The sequence below is a fragment of the Neltuma alba genome, unplaced genomic scaffold (genome assembly GCF_004799145.2).
Source record: "Neltuma alba isolate B1F8T4 unplaced genomic scaffold, ASM479914v2 tig00011184_pilon, whole genome shotgun sequence".
Taxonomy (NCBI): domain Eukaryota; kingdom Viridiplantae; phylum Streptophyta; class Magnoliopsida; order Fabales; family Fabaceae; genus Neltuma; species Neltuma alba.
The window spans coordinates 347,076-369,868 of record NW_021635910.1 but is presented as its reverse complement, the minus strand read 5'-3'; the positions used below and the strand labels follow the sequence as shown (position 1 = coordinate 369,868).

The 22,793-nt window shown below is 36.2% G+C and overlaps 1 protein-coding gene across 1 annotated transcript in view; it reads left to right on the top strand.

The window, feature by feature from the left end:
- Positions 1-398: 398 nt before the first annotated feature.
- The window catches only part of LOC114762070 (uncharacterized), a 38,035-nt gene continuing 15,640 nt past the window's right edge, over positions 399-22,793 (top strand). Inside the window, exons 1-4 of the mRNA XM_028951520.1 lie at positions 399-495; positions 1,049-1,249; positions 20,614-20,729; positions 20,821-21,019. Coding sequence (XP_028807353.1) covers positions 399-495; positions 1,049-1,249; positions 20,614-20,729; positions 20,821-21,019 — 613 coding nt within the window. The remainder of the gene's footprint in view (positions 496-1,048; positions 1,250-20,613; positions 20,730-20,820; positions 21,020-22,793) is intronic.

Sequence of the window (22,793 nt, the reverse complement as noted above, 5' to 3'; positions counted from 1 at the left end):
CCATAACTTACCACTAGTACCCAAAAAAAAAGTTAGTATGATGACTTCGCAATCAAATCACTTTTATTTCAGAAGCAAATACCTGAAAATATACGTGCATCCATACAAATACGCGCTGAAGTGAAGTCGGGAAAAACCTAAGCCCATATTAATTAATGATAGAACACTTCTGGATGCTGCAATAGCAATCGAATGGCCCACTGTACTTCCTGAATGAGAGTGACTTGGACTTGGACTCACAAGACTACAGAGGAAACACTACATTCTGTTTTGCTGCTTTAGCAGGAAACAAGGAGATTGTTAAGTTAATGTTAGAAAAGAATCATTTCTTGCCAAAAGTTAGAGGTGGAAAGGGTTTCACTTTACTTCACGTTGCTGTTTTTCAAGGAAGAGTTGATATGGCTTGGTATCTATACTGTATGATTACTGATATTCTTAATGAAGCAGAACAGAACAAGTTGTTCCTGATCAATGGCATCAACTCTGCTGTTTTTGGTAAGCATATGTTGCCTATATATGAAGCATAAATACTCTTACTATGAGTGAAGTATACGTAGAGCAAGAAGGTTGTTTCCAATGCAAATTATCAAAAGACGCACCTTTTTTTTATTTTTATAAATAACTGACTTGACTAATTTTCTTTATCTTTACAAATTTGTTATCTAACTCCTATACTAAAAGAAGTAACATTTTTATTTGAAGTATTTGAGCTTGATGTGCGCGCACGCGTGCGTGTATGAGAGTACTGTTTCCTGTACGTTAAACTACATAATAATGTCCATTTTGGAAATTTCATAGACCTAAGGATAGGCCACAACTAGCATTGTCAAAAGACGGGAATGGTACAACAGGTTTGCATACCTTGGCTCTAAAGATAGCAAATTTGAGAAGACATAATTGTGAACGTCAAAATCAACTCATAAGTTCAGGTAATTAGCCATGTACTTCTTAGAAAGACCAGAAAATTGGTATATAATAAATGCTTAAAGATTATTGTGACTAACTTCAGCTTTTTGGCTTATTCAATTCTTCAAATTATGCGTCCTAGGTGTGAAGCAAGGTGTTGCTCTTCAAGTTGTTGATTCCTTGTGGAAAGGAATTCGCCACCAAGTATTAGATATTAGGAGAATCATAAATGAACCATCACGGCTATTGTTTGATGCTGCAAAAGTTGGAAACTTTGACCTTTTGGCTGAGTTTGTGAAGTCTTATCCCTGCTTAATATGGGAGTTGGACAACAAAAGGAGAAGTATAATTGCAATCATCTTCATTAGTAACTATGAAATGTTTTAAATGATCTCATAATTGGAATATACAAATGAATTAATTTATGAACAACCCTTTGATATGGCAGGTCGTTAGGAAAATCGTGTTGCCATCATATATGCAGAAGAAAAACTAAGAAGATGAAACTCCTCAGGAGTTGTTCACAAAGGAACACACTGCTTTACGAAAAAATGCCGAGTCTTGGATGAAGAGGACATCTGGTTCTTGTATGGTTGTTTCAACTCTCATTGCCATTGGAGTATTTTCTGCTGCATTTAACATAATAGATGGTACTAATAATGATACAGGAGTTCCAAATTATTTGCGAAAACAATCATTTATGGGTATTTGCACTGATGTCATCTGCATCCTCCATATTAGTTTTCTTCTCCATTCTTATATCATGTTATGCAGAGTATGACTTTTACAAGTCTCTACCCTTGAAGTTAATTTTTGGATTGGTAAATCTTTTCATCCCCATAACAAGCATGATCATAGCATTCAGTAGTGCATTCTTGGTTACTTATGATCATGGCTTAAAGTGGGTTTCTAGCTTCATTTCTTTGCTTTCATTTCTACCAACAGTCATATTTTTATTTCTGCAGTTTGAACTTTTTAATGATATTATTTACTCAACATATTATTTGAGGTTTTTATTCCGGCCAAGCAAGCATATGCTTTATTAGAAAATAAAGGCCACGACGTTGTATCTACGTGTATTATGCTTACTTCAACTTGTAATATCTTTTAGTTTTTCATTTCGAAAGTATATGAATTCTATTGCATGTAGACTTTTCCTACAAATAACATAATATAATATTCATGTAGACTTTTCCTACAAATAACATAATATAATATTGTAAGGACAGTAAAATACTTGGCCACAAATATCTTAGAGTTGCGTGCAATTCCAATTTGCAGCTGATGGCAATCAACTTGACAACACTGAAGAAGTTTATAAAGTTTAAAGTCGCTTTATAAAGAAAATAGGGACTATGCCACGTATGCAACAACGACCAAAATATGCAAATGACAAAATTTACTGCGGAATGGCCCAATGCAATGGGTTTAGAAAGTTTTTTCTTCAAATTGTTTTTAAATGACCTTATTAATCCTCATGTTTTAACCGATAACTGTCCTGTTTAATTCATGGTTGTATTAACTTTAACTTCTATTTTTTTATATTAATACTGAAGTTGAACTTCCCTTAATTGTCGCTTTGGGGTTACTCCAAAAATTAACCGAATTAATGCAATATAGTGCACAACCCGGGTCGTTTCACTTTGAGGAGCCGAAAACGAAATTAAACCCTAGTGAATAAATGCAAGTAACCTAAACTATAAAAAGAGATTTTTGATTTTGAAAAGCTGTTAATTAAATACTACGATCAAATTGAAATTAAAATACTTTTTTTTTTGTTATTTTCTTTATATAAAAGATGATTGAAATAACTGAAGATGAAAGAAATGAAAATGAGAGACACAGATAACACTGATAAAAATCAATCCTCCAATTCAACAATACAGGCAATCATCACTCTAAAAGATGTGGGAGTTAAAAACAATGAATTAAGAATTATAATTAAGCTTTTGATCCAACAACCGAGCCACCTCGAGTTGCCACAAAATATTTTCCTAAAATCCCAACTTACTAACTGCAACCAGAATAGTAAAATGGGATTAAGGATGCTAAAAACCAATGCTTAATTAGAACTCTTAAATTCAAAATAACAGAATTAAAGCTAGCAAGAGACTATATGATCCAAAATTCTAAGCCACCTTAGAAAATCACAATATATTAATTCCAAAATCAATACAAATGTCATAACCACAACATTATAATTGAGATCAAAACTATAAACAGCCCAATGTCAAATACTAAGCAATAATTCAGTCACAATAATCCCCAAATATAATCAGATTAAGCAATACAATTATCCCAATAATTAGAAAAACTATCCTAAGACCTAGGAATTGTTAAACAATTATTGAGTAAGAAATTAAAGTAACTAGAACTCCCCCTTGAAGATCCAAGCTCCTGCCATTATTGTTGAATTGGAGAATTATAGATTCTAGCCTCGGTTTGCCATAAAAAATGTCATATTCAGAATTTTGCAGTCAGCCATGGAAGAACGCAGCGTGAATCCTTTCCTCCGTCGTCAAGCTCGCGCTGTCCAGGTCTCTGTTTCGTTTTATCCTCCTTAGGCGTCCGCGTGTGTAGCTTCCGGGTCTCCTCTCTGTTTCGTCCAGCCCTGTGTCTGCCTCCAGCTCGCTCGACGTCGTGTTCAGCTTCGTGTGTGCGTCTCTCTCCGTTATTTCCTTCTCTCAGCCGCCGTCGAACTCGCTGCCACCAGTAAGAAGATGACGATGATGATGGTTTTGAACGGAGATGGGAAAGGTGATGATGAGGGATGGATGAGTCTGCCTCTCCACGCCGTCGAGCTCGTCCAGCCTTCTTCGTGTGTTGCTCTGTTTCGTTTTCTTCCCTCTGCCGCGCCCTGCTCTGTTTCTTTCGGCGCCTTCGTGTGTGTGTGTTCCCTTTCGTTCGGCCGCCTGATGATGATTATTAGGTTGGGGCAAAACGCAACGTTTTGCCCCCAACTTAATATTATATTTTTTTTTTAATTTAATTTTTTTTTCTTCTTTATTTTTATTTTTTTTTTATTTTTGAATCTTCCAAGAACCTGCAAGCAAAATTCAAGGATAAGGTAGCATTGATTGTCCTTAAAAATCAATTAATCATAATTAAATCAAAACATGACAATTTTGCCCCTATAAAATAATAATTAAAATAAAACAAAATAAATCATTTAAGGCAAAAAGGAACCAATTAAGCTGACAAAACTCATATAAAAGATACCAAAACATATAAAAATAATTGAGTTTGTCAACTCCCCCACACTTAGCCTTTTGCACTCCTGGGCAAAACTTGATTAAAGAAGAATCCAATAGAGACACTCAATGCAAGCAAACATAAAACTAACTAAGCATGAATGTGCAATTAACTCAAGCAACCTTTATTCTTGATTAATCAACAATCATAGAATACTTCAGTGCAAAGAAATTAACACAAGAAACATAGCAGGATAAAAGAAGAGAAACATAATAGAGCTCACATAGGGTACAAGTGTTTCACTCATCTCTCAAATGGGAAAAATTTCACTCAATTCACCTAGATTAGCACCTACCATAAGCTTGTAGAGATTCTAATATCTCCACTACTAACATACCTTAGAGTCATGATCAAGGGGACTTGAAGGGTTGTAATGTTGGAAACTATGGCCAATGAATGAAATGGACTAACAAGTGAAATGCATGAGTAGTAAATATCAACTCAAAGTGAGCTAAAGTACAATCATGAAACAACACCAATGTGCAGATTTTAACCTTTTGAGACAGAAATCTTTGCTCTTCAAACCACCATGGAATGCCTTATTTCAAATTTATTCTTTTGTTGCAACTTATTTTTTTTTCTCTTTTTTTTTTTAATTTTTTTCTTTGGCTTTTTCTAAACATTTTCTTTTTTTTATTGCCTTTTTCTATTTCTTTTTCTTCTTCTTTTTTTTTTGTTTGGCATCCAAACCCAAGAAGGCAAAGATATAGACTTTAATGATGTACTTTTCAAAATAAAAAAAAAAAATCCAAATGTAACTCATGCAAAACACTTGCTTAAAAAAAATGAATGGAATGAAAGTGAAGGCTCAAAGGGGTGAACAAAGGTTAAATGAAGTGGTTTGTGTTTGGGTAAAGGTTTAGAAATGAATGCCCCTATCATCTTCACAAATCTAGGTATTAATGCAGCTTTGAAAAAGAATCTAGACAAGTTCTAGAGGTTAACCAAAACTAGGTAAAATCACACAAGATGAGAAAATATATGGCTCAACAATCCTTCCATCAAGGCTTTCTCCAAGATGTTTCCTCCTTAAGTATCAAGCTATGAAACAAGGTTAATAACACTGCACCAAAGGCATTCTACTATGCTAATCAACTAAGAACAGAAATCACTTAAATCAAATGCAATCAAACTCAGCCGTGCAACATTCACAAGCATTGTGCAAAAAGATTTTAAAAGAGATGCCCAAGGATTACAAAAGTCAAGAGTCAGCAACAGAGAGAAACAGCAACTCGCCCATACAGCAGTGCAGAGCACTGAGGCGAATGAAAATAGGAGGACACAGAAACTAGCAGCAAAATTCCCAAGCAAGAATCACTCTCAAATCATGCGATGCAATTCAGAAATCAACCAATAGGCAGAGAAGAGAGCAATTATAGCAGCAATACTTAGGAAACAGGAGCAAATCCAAAGGCAAAATTTTTTTTTTTTTCAAAAGAAAGCTCAACAACTCAACAACAATCCCTCCCCCACACTTGATCAATACATTGTCCTCAATGTTAAGATAATGTGAAATGAAAATAGACAAATATAAATCAAGTGATCAGAAGAGATGGCAGAATCAAGAGGAAACAAAACAAACAACTACTAAACAGAAATAAACAGCTACAACTACAGCTAATGGAAAAGTTCCCTCCCCCACACTTACTCCTAACTATCTCAGCAAACAGATATCACCAGCAATACAACATAAAGTAAAAGAGTAGGGTGGAAGGGAACAACCGGGTGATCAGGGAGGTCTGTGATTCTCATGGTAGTGCTTCAGTAGATGGCCGTTGACTTGTGAAGTTATACCGGTCTCCTCATCTACGAGCTCTACCGTGCCAAAGGGATATACTTTAGTAACTCTAAACGGACCTTCCCACTTGGTGACAAACTTCCCGGGCATCAGCTTCAACCGGCTTTAAACTTTAGAACCTTGTCACCTTCATGAAACTGCTTCCTCAGAATCTGTTTGTCATGAATCATTTTCAGCTTGTCTTTGTAGATTCTGGCATTGTCGTAGGATTCAAGTCTCATCTCTTCAAGTTCCTGGAGTTGCATCTTCCGATTGATAAGTGAAGATTCGAGATCTGCATCACATGCCTTGATTGCCCAATAAGATTTGTGCTCGATCTCCATAGGTAGATGGCAAGCCTTGCCATAGAGCAACCGGAAGGGGGACATGCCTATAGGGGTCTTGTAGGCAGTCCTGTAAGCCCAAAGAGCTTCCTCAAGCCTTTCACTCCAATCCTTACGGGATGGTTTCACGATCTTCTCAAGTATTCGTTTCACTTCCCGGTTAGAGACTTCAGCTAACCCATTCGTCTGAGGGTGATAAGGAGTGGCCAGCTTGTGATTGACTCCATGTTTAGCCAATAGAGACTTGATGGTCCTGTTGCAGAAGTGTGTTCCTTGGTCACTGATGATTGCTCTTGGAATGCCATACCTGCAAAAGATATGAGAACGTAAGAACTTGGCAACAGTAGAAGCATCATCTTTCCTAGTTGGCACTGCCTCTACCCATCTAGACACATAATCTACTGCAAGTAATATGTATGAAAATCCAAAAGACGAAGGGAAGGGACCCATAAAATCCATGCCCCACACATCAAAGATTTCACAAAAATGCATAGGTCTTAGAGGCATCTCATGCTTCCTACCCAAACTCCCAAACCTCTGACACTTATCACAAGACTTGCAGAAAGAAAAAGCATCCTTAAATAGAGAAGGCCAATAAAAACCACACTCTAAAACCCTCCTAGCAGTTCTATTAGCACTAAAATGCCCCCCACAAGATAAAGAATGTGCAAAGGTAAGGATAGAGTGGATCTCATTATTTGGAACACAGCGTATGATGATCTGGTCACTGCATTGCTTCCACAGGATTGGAGCATCCCAGATATAGTATCTTGCCTCCCTCTTCAGCTTATCAATCTGAAATTTAGACATAGAAGGAGGTATAAGGTCAGTGACAAGATAATTAACTATATTAGAGTACCAAGGCTCATGAACAGCCAAGGCAAAAAGTGCAGAATCAGGAAATGAGTCAATAACAAGATCAGAAGAGTCAACTCCCTGTGTGCCTTCAGGTAACCGACTAAGGTGGTCAGCTACATGATTCTCTGCTCCAGCTCGATCTCTAATCTCGATGTCAAACTCCTGTAGCAGCAAAGCCCATCTCAGCAGTCTAGGTTTAGACTGAGGCTTCTTAAATAGGTACCTAACCGCTGCATGATCTGTAAAAACAACCACTCGAGAGTTTATAAGATACTGTCTAAACTTATCCAAAGCAAAAATAATAGCAAATAGTTCCTTCTCCGTAGTGGTATAATTCACTTGAGCGGAATCAAGCGTCTTGGAGGCATATGCGATGACTCTAGACTGTTTCTCCTCCTTCTGTCCAAGCATGGCACCTACTGCAAAGTTAGAAGCATCACAAGACAACTCAAAATGTAAATTCCAGTTAGGTGCAGTGAGAATAGGAGGTGAAACAAGCATAGATTTCAAAGTGTCAAAAGCATGTCTACACTTATCATCAAATTTAAATTCAGTATCTTTTTTCAATAAGGTAGAAAGAGGCAGAGCAACTTTACTAAAATCCTTAATAAAGCGCCGATAGAAACCTGCATGTCCTAAGAAAGACCTCAAATCCTTTAAACAAGTAGGATAAGGAAGGGATGAAATAACTTCAATTTTGGCCCTATCAACCTCAATCCCCTTTTGGGAGATGAGGTGACCTAGGACTATCCCTCTATCAACCATGAAATGACACTTTTCAAAGTTTAAAACCAATTTCTTATCAATACACCTCTCAAGAGCCTGTTCTAGGCTATTCAAGCACTCATCAAAACTCTCACCATAAACAGTGAAGTCATCCATAAAAACTTCCATGTTTTGCTCTAGAAGATCACTAAATATCGCCATCATACACCTTTGAAAGGTGCCTGGAGCGTTACACAACCCAAATGGCATCCTTCGATAAGCAAAGGTACCAAAAGGGCATGTGAAGGTAGTCTTGTCCTGATCTTCAGGAGCGATAGGTACCTGAAAATAGCCAGAAAAACCGTCAAGAAAACAATAGTGAGACTTTCCTGAAATTCTTTCCAACATCTGATCTATAAAAGGTAATGGAAAGTGGTCCTTTCTCGTAGCATCATTCAACTTCCTATAGTCTATACACACTCTCCAAGCATTTTGAACCCTAGTTGGAATCAGTTCATCATTTTCATTTCTCACTACTGTGATACCGCTCTTCTTTGGTACTACTTGTACCGGACTTACCCACTCACTGTCTGATATGGGATAGATGATCCCAGCACTCAACAACTTTGAGACTTCCTTCTTAACCACATCCAGAATGAGAGGATTCAGTCTCCTCTGTGGTTGCCTAACTGGCTTGGACCCTTCATTCAAAAGGATCCTGTGTGTGCAAACTGAGGGATTAATCCCCGGAATATCCCCTAAAGACCATCCTATAGCCCCTTTATGACTCTTCAATACAGAAATCAATCTTTCTTCTTCAGAACTACTCAAAGAACTGGAAATAATAACAGGCAATTTAAAATCAGCAGCAAGAAAGACATATTTCAAATTAGAGGGGAGGGGTTTCAGTTCTAAATCGGGAGGTTGCACAACAGAAGGAACTAATTCTTTTATGTCAAGTGCATTCAATGCAAGTGGCATGTCCATATGGCTTAGGGAAGGAGATATAAGCTCATCATGATATGTATGTCCTCCACTTCCCAACTCAGTGCCATTCTTGGATGACCTACAAAAAGAAGGATCGGTATCAATTTTATCAACAGAAACATCAAGTAAATCACAAGGAAGAGTGGGATTAGAAGTGACTAAGTGAGTAGCAATCTTTTGCTAGCCTCTTCTAATGTTCCAGCACCACTCAAAGGAGAAGCTATCGGTGTAGCTTGTGTAACAGCTCCTTTATCATCAGTTCCTGCAAAATCAACAAACTCGCCTTTCTCAAGGCTATCATCAAGTGTAATGTTCAAGGCAGAATCATAGTTAAGACAAGATGATGCATCAAAATCATGAGAGATGGAAAGGAGGTGATCAACTTCTAAACAGTTAACACACACCACGTCACCATAACATGAGCAAAAAGAAGAAGAATGAGGGGTAGATAAACAAGTAAATGCATCATCATGCTCAACAATCTCACCATACCAGTCATGTTCATGCATCTCAGATTCATGCAAATCATCAACATCATTAACAGCACAATCAATCAAATTAACACCCAAGTAAGAGCAATCTGCATAACCTTGACTCATAGCATCAGAAATGTTGAAGGTAATCTGTTGGTCCCCAAAACCCATGGTAATGACCCCGTCTTTCACATTAATTATGGTTTGGGCTGTTCTAAGAAAAGGTCTTCCTAGAATCAAAGTGCTATCGGCTTTAATCTCATCAGTCATATCTAGCACATAAAAGTCAGCTGGGAACACAAGACCCTTCACTTGCACAAGAACATCCTCAAGAAAGCCCTTAGGATGTCTCACAGTCCTATCAGCTAGACCTAGCACAACACTGGTGTCTTTCAAGGCATGAATACCCAAACTCTCATAGACAGAGGTAGGCATAACATTTATGGCTGCACCTAAGTCTAGTAAGGCATGTGAAATGTTTGTTTTGCCTATGGTACAGGGAATAGTGTAGGAACCCGGGTCTTTACACTTAATAGGCAGCTGTGGCTTGAAGATAGCACTAACACTAGACCCCAGTTGGATTCTCTCACTATGCCTATACTTCCTCTTGTTTGTACATAGATCTTTCAGAAACTTAGCACACTTAGGCATCTTCTTAATCAAATCAAGTAATGGCACATTAACCTCAAGTTTGCTAAACATTTCAAAAAGCTCATCATTATCTTTCTTTTCAACAACTTTCTTACTCATGAGATATGAATGAGGAAAAGGCAAGTCAGAAATATTTACCTCATCACCTTTGGAAGATGATCCTTTCTCTATTGGCTCTTTGGATTGAATGGAGGTCTCTTGAGTGGCCTTGGGAATGTCTTGAGTGGTTTTAGAAGGAGGAGACTCAACTTCTATCTCTTCATCAACCGGTTCTTCACCCTCTTCATCATCTTTGAATTGCACTGTCTTAGCACCAATTTCCTTACCGCTTCTCAATGTAATTGCATTCAAAGATTTAGGATTTATCACCGTGTTGGAAGGCATTGAACCACTAGCCTTAGCTTGCTGTTCACTCACACCATTTGACAACTTAGTGACATAAGAAGTCAAATTAGAGGTTCTAGTTTCCCATTGCTCCATCCTATTCTCTAGGGCTGCAAATCTAGCTTCAGATTTAGCTTCAGACTTAGATATGTGCTCAGTCATTGCCTCAATGCCCTTGAGTATTCGAGAGAACCGCTCATCATCCTTAGACTGTGATTGCTGTGGGGTAGACATGGCTCTAGAAGATTCTCCTTGTAACCCTCCATAGTAAGTTTGCCCTTGAGGAACCATATTCCCTTGAAACCCTTCTTGAACCTGCCTATTGTCACCTCCTCCCCATCGGAAATTTGGATGAGCTTTCCATCCTTCATTATATGTGTTTGAGTATGGGTTCCATTGCTTGGATTGATTGGCCCTTCCTTGATACATGGCAGAAACTTCCTCATATCTATGAGGGCAAGCAGCAGAGATGTGCATAACAGAATTACAATGCTCACAACTAGGTGCAGTCATCTCCATAGAATTAGGAGTCCGAGTGTCAACAGGGGAGTGTGAGATGCAAGCTTATTCAACTGTGTAGTCAAAGCAGCAATTTGAGAAGTGAATGTGTCCAATTGAGGAATGTGGACTGAAGAAGGATTAGTATGCATTGCATTGACATTTTTAGACTCCCTGATGCTATACTGTTGATGGTTCAATGCCATTTTCTTGATAAGTTCCCATGCCTCCTCAGCAGTTAAATCAATAAGAGAACCCCCAGAAGCAGCATCCAACATCCCCTTATCTTGGGTCTTAAGTCCATCATAAAAGTATTGGACTAACTGCTCATCTGGAATCTGATGGTGTGGACATCTAGAAAGCAAGTCCTGAAAACGGTTCCAGTAGTCATAAAGTGACTCATCATAATCTTGCTTTGCAGAGTAGATCTCTTTTCTCAATGTAGAAGTCCGGGAAGCAGGGAAATACTTCTCCAAGAATGCTTTTCTAAGGTTGTTCCAGTTATGGTAAGCATCTGCCATATAACTAGGCAAGCTCATGTACCATTCTCGTGCTTTGCCCTCCAGAGATAAGTGGAATACCTTCCAAAGAACCTCATCCAGATCAGCCCCAACTGGCTTCATGCTAGCACATACCATAGAGAGAGATTTCAGATGTTTGTACGGGTCCTCACCTGTCAAACCATAAAATTTAGGCAAATTATTAAGCAATGGACCTTTAATCTCAAAATTAACATCAACATTAGGGCATGCAACATTAAAAGGATCATAATTTGCATCAGAAGTAGTGGCTTCCCTAATAGTTCTTCTTCTAGGGTTATCTCCATTATTCTCTCCTATTCTGTCATGCTCCCCATTATGTCCATTGCCCCCTCTCTCATTACCACCATTGTTGTTACCATTAGGATTATTAACTGTTTCCATTATGTCACCTAAGTCAACCACCAAATCTAGATCAGTTAAATTGTCTAGTTCAACCTCACTAGTCCTTTCTACCCTTGAGTCTTGTCTAACTTCTCTTAAGGAACTTTGAAGCTCAAGATTGGAAGGAACTAGGGTTTTAGACCTACCCTTTCTAGGCATAAACAATCAATCAACCAGAAGCAATAAAACAAAAGAAAACAGATGAATGCAATGCAATGCAAGTGTATGCGTATGAGAATGAAAAATGCAATGAATGAAAAATCAAGATATTTAGTTGTATTTTTAATTTTTTTTTTTTGCAAAGAAAGAAGAAAAAAAAAATGCTATGAAAAATCAATAGAAACAAATGCAAACTACTAAAGAAAATGCAAAAACTAACAAAAATGAAAACTAAAAAGGCTCAACAAATGAACCCCAATCAAGGCTACTTGACACTTAATTACTAGGGAACCAATTTCTTGGCTCCCCGGCAACGGCGCCACTTGAAGTTGAACTTCCCTTAATTGTCGCTTTGGGGTTACTCCAAAAATTAACCGAATTAATGCAATATAGTGCACAACCCGGGTCGTTTCACTTTGAGGAGCCGAAAACGAAATTAAACCCTAGTGAATAAATGCAAGTAACCTAAACTATAAAAAGAGATTTTTGATTTTGAAAAGCTGTTAATTAAATACTACGACTCAAATTGAAATTAAAATACTTTTTTTTTTGTTATTTTCTTTTATATAAAAGATGATTGAAATAACTGAAGATGAAAGAAATGAAAATGAGAGACACAGATAACACTGATAAAAATCAATCCTCCAATTCAACAATACAGGCAATCATCACTCTAAAAGATGTGGGAGTTAAAAACAATGAATTAAGAATTATAATTAAGCTTTTGATCCAACAACCGAGCCACCTCGAGTTGCCACAAAATATTTTCCTAAAATCCCAACTTACTAACTGCAACCAGAATAGTAAAATGGGATTAAGGATGCTAAAAACCAATGCTTAATTAGAACTCTTAAATTCAAAATAACAGAATTAAAGCTAGCAAGAGACTATATGATCCAAAATTCTAAGCCACCTTAGAAAATCACAATATATTAATTCCAAAATCAATACAAATGTCATAACCACAACATTATAATTGAGATCAAAACTATAAACAGCCCAATGTCAAATACTAAGCAATAATTCAGTCACAATAATCCCCAAATATAATCAGATTAAGCAATACAATTATCCCAATAATTAGAAAAACTATCCTAAGACCTAGGAATTGTTAAACAATTATTGAGTAAGAAATTAAAGTAACTAGAACTCCCCCTTGAAGATCCAAGCTCCTGCCATTATTGTTGAATTGGAGAATTATAGATTCTAGCCTCGGTTTGCCATAAAAAATGTCATATTCAGAATTTTGCAGTCAGCCATGGAAGAACGCAGCGTGAATCCTTTCCTCCGTCGTCAAGCTCGCGCTGTCCAGGTCTCTGTTTCGTTTTATCCTCCTTAGGCGTCCGCGTGTGTAGCTTCCGGGTCTCCTCTCTGTTTCGTCCAGCCCCTGTGTCTGCCTCCAGCTCGCTCGACGTCGTGTTCAGCTTCGTGTGTGCGTCTCTCTCCGTTATTTCCTTCTCTCAGCCGCCGTCGAACTCGCTGCCACCAGTAAGAAGATGACGATGATGATGGTTTTGAACGGAGATGGGAAAGGTGATGATGAGGGATGGATGAGTCTGCCTCTCCACGCCGTCGAGCTCGTCCAGCCTTCTTCGTGTGTTGCTCTGTTTCGTTTTCTTCCCTCTGCCGCGCCCTGCTCTGTTTCTTTCGGCGCCTTCGTGTGTGTGTGTTCCCTTTCGTTCGGCCGCCTGATGATGATTATTAGGTTGGGGCAAAACGCAACGGTTGCAACGTTTTGCCCCCAACTTAATATTATATTTTTTTTTTAATTTAATTTTTTTTTCTTCTTTTATTTTTATTTTTTATTTTTATTTTTGAATCTTCCAAGAACCTGCAAGCAAAATTCAAGGATAAGGTAGCATTGATTGTCCTTAAAAATCAATTAATCATAATTAAATCAAAACATGACAATTTTGCCCCTATAAAATAATAATTTAAAATAAAACAAAATAAATCATTTAAGGCAAAAAGGAACCAATTAAGCTGACAAAACTCATATAAAAGATACCAAAACATATAAAAATAATTGAGTTTGTCAAATACATTTTGCCTTGTTATCAAAAAAATCATTATTTCAGTTTTAGAATTTTGGTTACATTTTTCACCTTGGAGACTCACTTTGATGCCCATGTGTTTGTAGAGATGTCAGATAGACTGCATTGCCAGCTGACAAACCTATGTTTTATATGCATTTTCATATATTTTTTTATAGGTTTTTGTCATTATTATTGGTCCTTAATTGTATTATTTGAGTATAATTCATATTAGAGTGCATTAACTTGAATTGGTACCTATAGGGGTAAATTTGTCATAATTGTAATTGATTAATCTTTAAGGAATTGGTTGCAGGTTTTTGAAAGATTTCAAAATAAAAATGAAAATAAAAATAAAAAAGAATAAATAAATAAATAAGTGGTTGCGTTTTGCTCCCTACCCTAAAACATTCAAATTCATCATCATCTTCATTCGATCATCAGAGAGGAGGTGACGGAGGAGCTCAACAGCAGAGAGGGAAAAAAAGAAGAAGAAGGACCAGAGTGCTACGTGATCGAGAGTGAAGGACCTGAGGGACTCGACAGCGAGAGCTCGGCCTCGAGCCATTCTCTCCCATCACCACCGTCTTCGTCTTCGCCAAATCTTTCTAGTGGCAGAGAGAGGACGGCGTTCTGGAGGCAGGGAGAGACGAAGAGAGAGACCATAGGAAGCTTGATGGCGTGAACGACACAGGGATGAGAGGGACTCGCAGGAAATCACACCCACACTCCTCCATTGTCATCCTCACCAATCCAAACCATTGTTTCCACCATCACCGTCATCATTCTCTCTCATTTCTGTCAAAATTCATCACCATTGTCGCTGTTCTTCACTGCTTGCACTGTTCTGTCACCGTCTCCTCCATGGAAGCTTGTAGCAGAGTATTGATTATAGCAATTCTTATGGCAAACCATGGCTGAATTTCATGATCCTTTAGAACTCTTCGATATATTTCTTGTTGGAAGTATCCCTGATCCCATTGATAACGAGTGGGACCAAATAATTCAATCAGCGTAGTTGCTGAACCTACCACATAGGACCCCCTCAGTCACTACGAACGCCCCCCATCAGTGTAATGGGATGTGTCTATTTATCTATCTCTTGACTCGAACTTAAGGGGAGTTTCGACTTTTTCGATTTTCATTCCTCTCATTGTATTAATGATTCCTGAATCTTAGAAAGAGATTATTAATGTTTGGATGTGTTGTAATGGTTTTATCTCTATGTTGAAAATTGGATATTGTTTACGAGTCTTTGAATTGCAATTTGCCTTTGGGCTGTTAGTATCTTCAATTCCAATTACATTTTCTGGTGGCAGTTAATGAATTGAGATTATTGAGAATATTTAGTAGTAGCTCAAGGTAGCTTGGCTATTGGATTACAAGTTTGAATGCATTTCTTTGACTCTCTTTAACTAATTGTGCTGAAACAGTTTAACTATGAGTATTTAATATGTAAGGTGGCTTGATATTGATTATTCTAATTAAACCGAGTCTAAGGGGTGGCCCTTAGAGTCTTTTGGATTTAGCTAACTCTCAAAATAATTGAAGTAATGATAGCTTTAATCATTATGCCAGAGGATTGTTTTTCCATTTGTTATCACTTGTTAATTCTTTTTGTTTATTTCATTCATACCCATTTTATAAACCAAAAATCCAAAAATGACTTATTCTTTTCCCATCCTTTTAAATTTTGCCATTCAGTTAGTTAAAAAGAAAATCAATCCCTTTCCAAGTCAATTCTTTATCTTTTGTATACTTAGTTACTTAGGATTTCTTTTTAGAGGTTCCTTAAAGTGAATACGACCTAGATCGTACACTATATTGCATTAACTTGATTAATTTTTGAAGTAGATCTAAAGCGAATAACAGTTCGTTCTTCACCTGCTGTGCATTGTCCTTCTTGTTTCCTCTTGAAATTTTTGTGTATGGTTACACTGACTTGTGCCATTCATTGTATGGGTGCTGCTAGAATTCATGCTCTTGTCTTGTGTGAAGAATTTATACTTTGCCCTTCAAAAGGAAAATAAAATCGCCAAATAACTTGTAGCCCAGTGACATTAACAATCTTCTATTTGATCTTGCTTAAATCAATGTCTGTTCTTTTAATTAAAAATTAAGGAAAATAAAATTGTGCACGCGCGCTTCCCCCACTCCTCGAGCCCTTCAAGTCTTAATGTGTCCCTATTGCTTCCATTAAATATTTTATTCCAGTGGCTGCTCTAATGTTTTAAAGTATGCGAAAGTGATATTTGAGGAGGGATTATATATTCCCTCACCTCGTGCTCTCCACTTCTTGCTTATTTTTATTATCATTTATATCTTTAAATGTTCATGATTTCGTTTCCTTTTATTTTCTCTGTTTCAAAAGAAAAATGGCCAAATTAAACGGATCCTGAACTGACTCTGATGCTATTTTAACTAAAATCTCAAACATCTTTTATCTCTTTTCAGTTTTCACGACAAAATTTGACATCTGTTTTTTTTTTTTTTTTTTGGGTTCTCCTATCTCATGCAGAGCTATCAAAATGGGCTGTATGACCCATAGGGGATCGGTCTGATATGAGCTGTAGCCCATAAACTCTTTTATATTAAATTTGGCCAATTTCTTTTTCAAACCCGATTAACTGGACAGTGTTGAACCTAAAAACCTGTATAGTTTTTTTTTAATTTGGCTTTTTTTTGGTTATTTATAGATATTCTTCTATTAAAATAATCCTATTCGAAATACTATTAGACTTTAAATGTGAGTACTTCTCCTCATAGAAATTTAAACATTAATTCGTCAAAGTTACGAGAGACTAGCACTAAACTCAAATCATTGGTTTAAATTTAGCTTTCTAATGATGATAATAGGTAATGTCTGATTTTTAGCTAGTATAATAGATAGAAGTAGAAGTCTATTCTTCATTACTATCATCAAGGACAAGAAATTTGATTACTTCAATTCATATTATTTAAATAGATGATAAGGATGGAAACACGATGTTGTGGGTCGGTCTCTAAATCTGTACGTTGTTTATTAGTATAATCATTTGAATTGACTTAATACTTCACGTTGACGAAGAAGAACTTCCCTCGCAAGTTCTCTCACATCACTGTGTTTCTTAGTTGGTTCAGTAAACCTTACAGTAATTTTATCTCACTCCAAAAGGATCAAGCAATCTCACTCTACAAGCAAAGAACAAATAAAGCGATTCCATAAGATAAAATAAGATCTCTTTTTAACCTTCTTCTTTCTCTATATCCTTCATTTACAGGTGTCGCTTCATCTTCTTGTTCTTCTTCTGTGATTGGTGTGTCTGCGTATTCCTCAGTTAATGTTTTCATTATTTCATTGATTCTACTATTTCTTCTTTCTGGTTTACCCTTATAATTTCATTAAGGATGGCGCCAACTCCTCTGTTCAAATATGATTCAAATCATTCAAATCTTATTTTCTATGCATACAATCCAAGATTCGTTGATATTCAATTCCCCCCCCCCCCAAAAGGAAAATAGCTGTTTGACTAAAGAAGCTGGTTTTTCATAGGCAAGTGCCACAAGAGGAAGATTTCCTCTTTCCATCGACAACCAGGTATAATTTTTTGCCAGATTATGCAGATTTTTTTTTTAATTCCAAGAAATACATGATTTATTAATACTTGATGGTTAAATTATTTAAAATTTTTAAGTTTATATGTAATACTTCCTAATCCTTATAAGTTAGTGGAAATGTTTACTTTATTTTTAAATATAAGACTTTAATTTACTTTGTTCGTCAAATTTATAATTTTCCCCCATATTCTATCTCTAAAGGAAGTTTCATCAATAGGGATTGTTTCCAATGCAAATGATTAAAGGCGATATTTTGTTGGGAAAAAAAAGGATTAAAGGAGATGTTTTAAGAAAATTAAAAATTAATTATTTAACTTTTATGTTTAGAATATAACAAATATATATATGTATTCATGGAACAATTTGATAAAGAGCATTTGCAGATGAAATTAATATTTTGGAGGATGAGATGTCTCCACCAATAAGATAGAATAATGCTCAACCACAAAAACGAATGGTTCGGAAGGTATCAGTGGGACCAAAGCTGCTTCCTTGAAATTGCTTAATTTCAACGTCAACACAATTAATTAATTTTTCATCATCAATAATTGAATAATTCATCCCAACATCCGTATCATAGTGTCTACGAACTGTGAATGCAATTGTGTCCCGTTTACTTTATTAACTCATTTAGAATTTTAAAAGATAACATTATTTCTCATAATAATTATCATAAGTTTTAATATGAGAATATTTTATATCAATGGAAACACAAGCATTTAGTTAATCATAATCTTGAGAATAGTCTCTTCCATGACAATCATCATTCATGAGAAATATGTAAAATATCTAGAGTACTAAAGTGCTTTGTTTCTTTATATTTTTATTATATATCGATGTCATATATATTTAGAAGTTGATAAGCCATAAACAAAACAGTACAAAATATGCAAAATATATAGAGTATATGCAAAGTTATGATCACGAAATATTTATAAATAATGAACAGTATAATTCTGTTAATGTGTATGGTTTTGCAGAAATCAATACAAATGCATAGAAAGCTGGGGGAGTGTTAATGTGTATGGTTTTGCAGATAAATGGATGTGCCAAATGAACATCCAATGGATACTCCTGAAGGGCCTAATCACATCCAATTTATACAGAGGGTTGATTCAGCTAATTTTAGGAGGCCTTCCCTTCATCTTTTGGAGGATACAAGTAAATTTTTTAGGGAAAAAAACTGATGTGTTCACTTATTTGTGGTTCCTGTTAATTTTTCCAAATTTTGATTCAATTGTGGCGAGGAAAATGATGGAATCCTCTCACCTAATAAAGTATAAATGCATGTAATTCCATATATAGTTAGGTGGCTGGTCACTGATGAATATGGGCTTCTTTCTTCAAAATTGCAAGACTTAATTAGGACAAAATGAAGTAATTTCTTTACTATTTTTCCCACTGTTGGTGTTTTTTTTTCTTTTTGAAAATTACTTTCTCCCCCGAATTGTGAACAAACGTTGTTCCGATATCAAATACAGACTGGTATATTTATTAATACTTGTTGGCTCATATCGCATGACATCTTGGTTTCAAGTCTTATATCTAAAATTAGGATCTTGGTGGTACGTAATTCGTAAATACGTTTTGAACAGTGAGGCTTGTTATGTTCTTGGTGAACTCTCAAAACTTAACTCATCATCCAAACTTTTAGTTTAATAAAAAACTTGTTATTCCAACAGATCAGATACGCCATGAGGGTTAGAAATCTATGCAAGATTAATTACTCTTCTACCTCACTCAAGTTAAAGCTGATCACCCAAAAAACCGAAAAATTTCAACTTTGTTTCAGGGGAGGCCAGATTGAACTACATAAACTTATGCGTACCTCTTTACAAATATGCATTAGAAGGCAATTGGGAGAAAGCCAAGCCCATGCTGTTAGATCATAACAGAATGCTAGTGAATGCTGCTATAGCAAAAGGGCATCCAACAGCACTTCATGTAGCAGCAGGAGCTGGCCATTTTCACTTTGTGAAGGAGCTTGTGAACTTGATGGACGAGAATGACTTGGATTTACAAGACTCTAGGGGAAACACTGCCTTCTGCTTTGCTGCAGCAGCAGGAAGCTTGGATATTGTTAAGTTAATGTGGGAAAAGAACCCCTTCTTGCCAAAAATTAGAGGTGGAAATGGTTTCACCCCTCTTCTTTTTGCTGCACAGCAAGGAAGAGCTGATGTGGCATGGTATTTATATCCTAAGACTTTCGAAACCTTCGATGAAGCAGAGTGGAATAAGTTATTCCTCACTTGCATCGACGCTGGTATTTATGGTAAGTTCATATTTGATGCATACTAAATATATAATACAAAACCTGTTCTGCAAAGTTTCTTAGCTTGATATATATATATATATGTATATATAGCTTTATATTGCTTATTACATTGTGTGACAGCATCTATTTTTAGTATCTATGTATGCGTTTCTTGACTACATTCTGAAATTTCTTAGATTTAGCGTTTTGGGAGATAAGCCAGAAGTTGCATTAGCAACAAATGAACGAGGTTTGACGGGTTTGCATATCATGGCTCAGAAGACAAGAGATTCGGGTCATCATAGTCTAGGACATCAGAATAAACTAATAAGTTCAGGTAATAATTAGCCACTGTAATTACTTGTTACGAAGACTAGAAAATTAGTCTTTACACTTGCTATATGTATCAATATGTTTTTCTAATAATCATTACATTTAGTTTGTACATTATGCCTAAAATCACAGACTGCCCCAACATATTGCTTAACATTAACTTAGTCAAATCATCATGTATCCTAGGGATGAAGAACGGTGTTGCTCTTCAACTTGTTCATTCCCTCTGGCTAGGAATTCTCAAGCTTGTAAACTCAAAGCAAGATATAAGAAGGATCATAAATGAGCCATCACGACTATTATTTGATGCTACAAAAGTTGGATAGCCGAGCTTCTGGGATCCTACCCTGATTTGGTATGGGAGTTGGACAGCCAAAAGCGAAGCATAATTCACATTGCTGTTTCACATCGTCATCCTAACATCTTCAATCTCATCCGTCATATAAGCGCAAATAAGGATATCATATTGTCATATGTAGACAAAGATGATGGAAACAATATATTACATTTGGCTGCAAAGTTATCACCAGCTGATCGACTTGAATTGGTGTCTGGGGCAGCTTTTCAAATGAAGTTTGAACTATTATGGTTTGAGGTACGCGTCTTGCTTACATAACATGACATGCTTCACATGGCTAGAATATATCTATGAATTAATTTTTTTTAACAATCTTTTGACATGATAGGAGGTAAGGAAGATAGCGTTACCATCATATGTGAATATGAAAAACTCAAATGGTGAAACTCCTCGGGAGTTGTTCACCAAGGAGCACGCATCATTGAGAAAAAATGCCGAGTCATGGATGAAGAGAACATCTAACTATTGTATGGTTGTTTCAACTCTTATTGCTACCGGAGTGTTTTCAGCTGCATTTAGCATACCTGGTGGCATCAATGATAGTTCTGGAATCCCTAATTATTTATGGAAACCATCATTTATGATATTTGCAATATCAGATGCTATTGCATTGATCTCATCTTCAGCCTCCATACTAGTCTTCTTGTCTATCCTTATCTCACGTTATGCAGAATATGACTTTCACAAGTCTCTTCCCTCAAAGGTGATATTTGGATCGGTAACTCTCTTCATATCTATAACAAGCATGATGATGGCATTCAGTAGTGCCTTCTTCGTGACATATGACCATGGCATAAAGTGGGTTCCTAGCTTCATTTCTGTGATTTCATTTTTTCCAATAGTCATATTTTTGTTTTTGCAATTTCAACTTTTTTATGATATTATTTACTCAACATATTATTTAAGGTCTTTATTTCGATCAAGCAGGCATATGCTTTACTGAAAAATGGAGACCAACTATGAGTTATTGTTGTATATCTGTATCTTTACTTCAATTTTTAATAAATATTTTGGTCTCTCATTTGGTAATTTATAAGTAATTCATAGGATATCAATCACATGCGATGATTTTTAGGAAGTAAATGGCTGATAAATAACGGTAGGATTTGATACATATGATTTAGAATTAAATTGCATTTAACACCTTGAAGTATTTTTAAGTAACTTCAGCTTCCTAAACTAATTTTTGGTACATGCAAGAACCTTAAAGTGCTTTTTCAATGTCATTTAGTATTTTAAAGTAATTCTTTATGCAGTTTTACTTTGAAAATATTTTCTCACTAGCAATGAGCACCCTAAACTTGGGATATTGAGTACTATTGAGAAAATATTTTAAGGTTCTGAATGTACTAAAAGTTTCTTTAAGAGTCTTACTAATTTGATGTTAATTAACTCTTCCATGTTTTGTTAACTAATTGATTCCAAAGTAAAATTACCGTTGTGGTGCATCTTTTTTTCCTCTTCTCTCAATGTTTTTAATGGTTTGACTCCCCCAAAAAAGAAAAAGAAAGAAAATCAATGTACTAATGTGCGGACGAAAGTTTGATATTAACATATGTTTGGGTAAGTATTTAAAATTATGCGCAACTAATCTAAATCCTGCCAACACAATTAGGGTGATAATATAAAAATTTGACTAAATAAAGGACTTAGAAAATAACAAAATTAAATGAGCGGTGATATTGTTCTATATTAAAACGGAATATACCATGTTTTTGTTATAATTTCTCCTAATATTTCATGTTGTGGTTTTCTATGTATATAATCACCTCAACTTGCTAATCCATATAGGACTTGACTATACCAACAAACACATTTGGAATTACGTACGCCCATGAGCATTCCTTCAACCAATTCATAATATTACTTGTGCCATTTATTTAGAGACGAAAAAGGTTCTTACGAGGATCTGCCAAACTCCAACTAGCGTTTCAAATCATTCAGTAAAGGCAACAATTTCATAGCATATGAACAACAAAACGGTCATGATAACTTTCTTCCCCCACAGAAAAGAAAATTCCCCCTTAAAGAGGTAAATGACTATGTTTTAATGATTGAGAAGTAGAAAACAGGAGACATATACAACAAACTTTTGCTTTTTTTAGCTGGTCATTTCATGTCAGTGTTAAACATCAGTATATTGACTTACCTTCGTGAAAAATTCTCCGGCCGCTGGCACTGGAGTGGAGTCCGGTGGCCATGATCGGAGTTCCGACTGCCGGCAGTGGTGGCTGTCTGCGACGAGCAGAGATGGGAGTTTTATCTTGGGATTCTGGTCATGGGTTGTGTATATTTGAATGG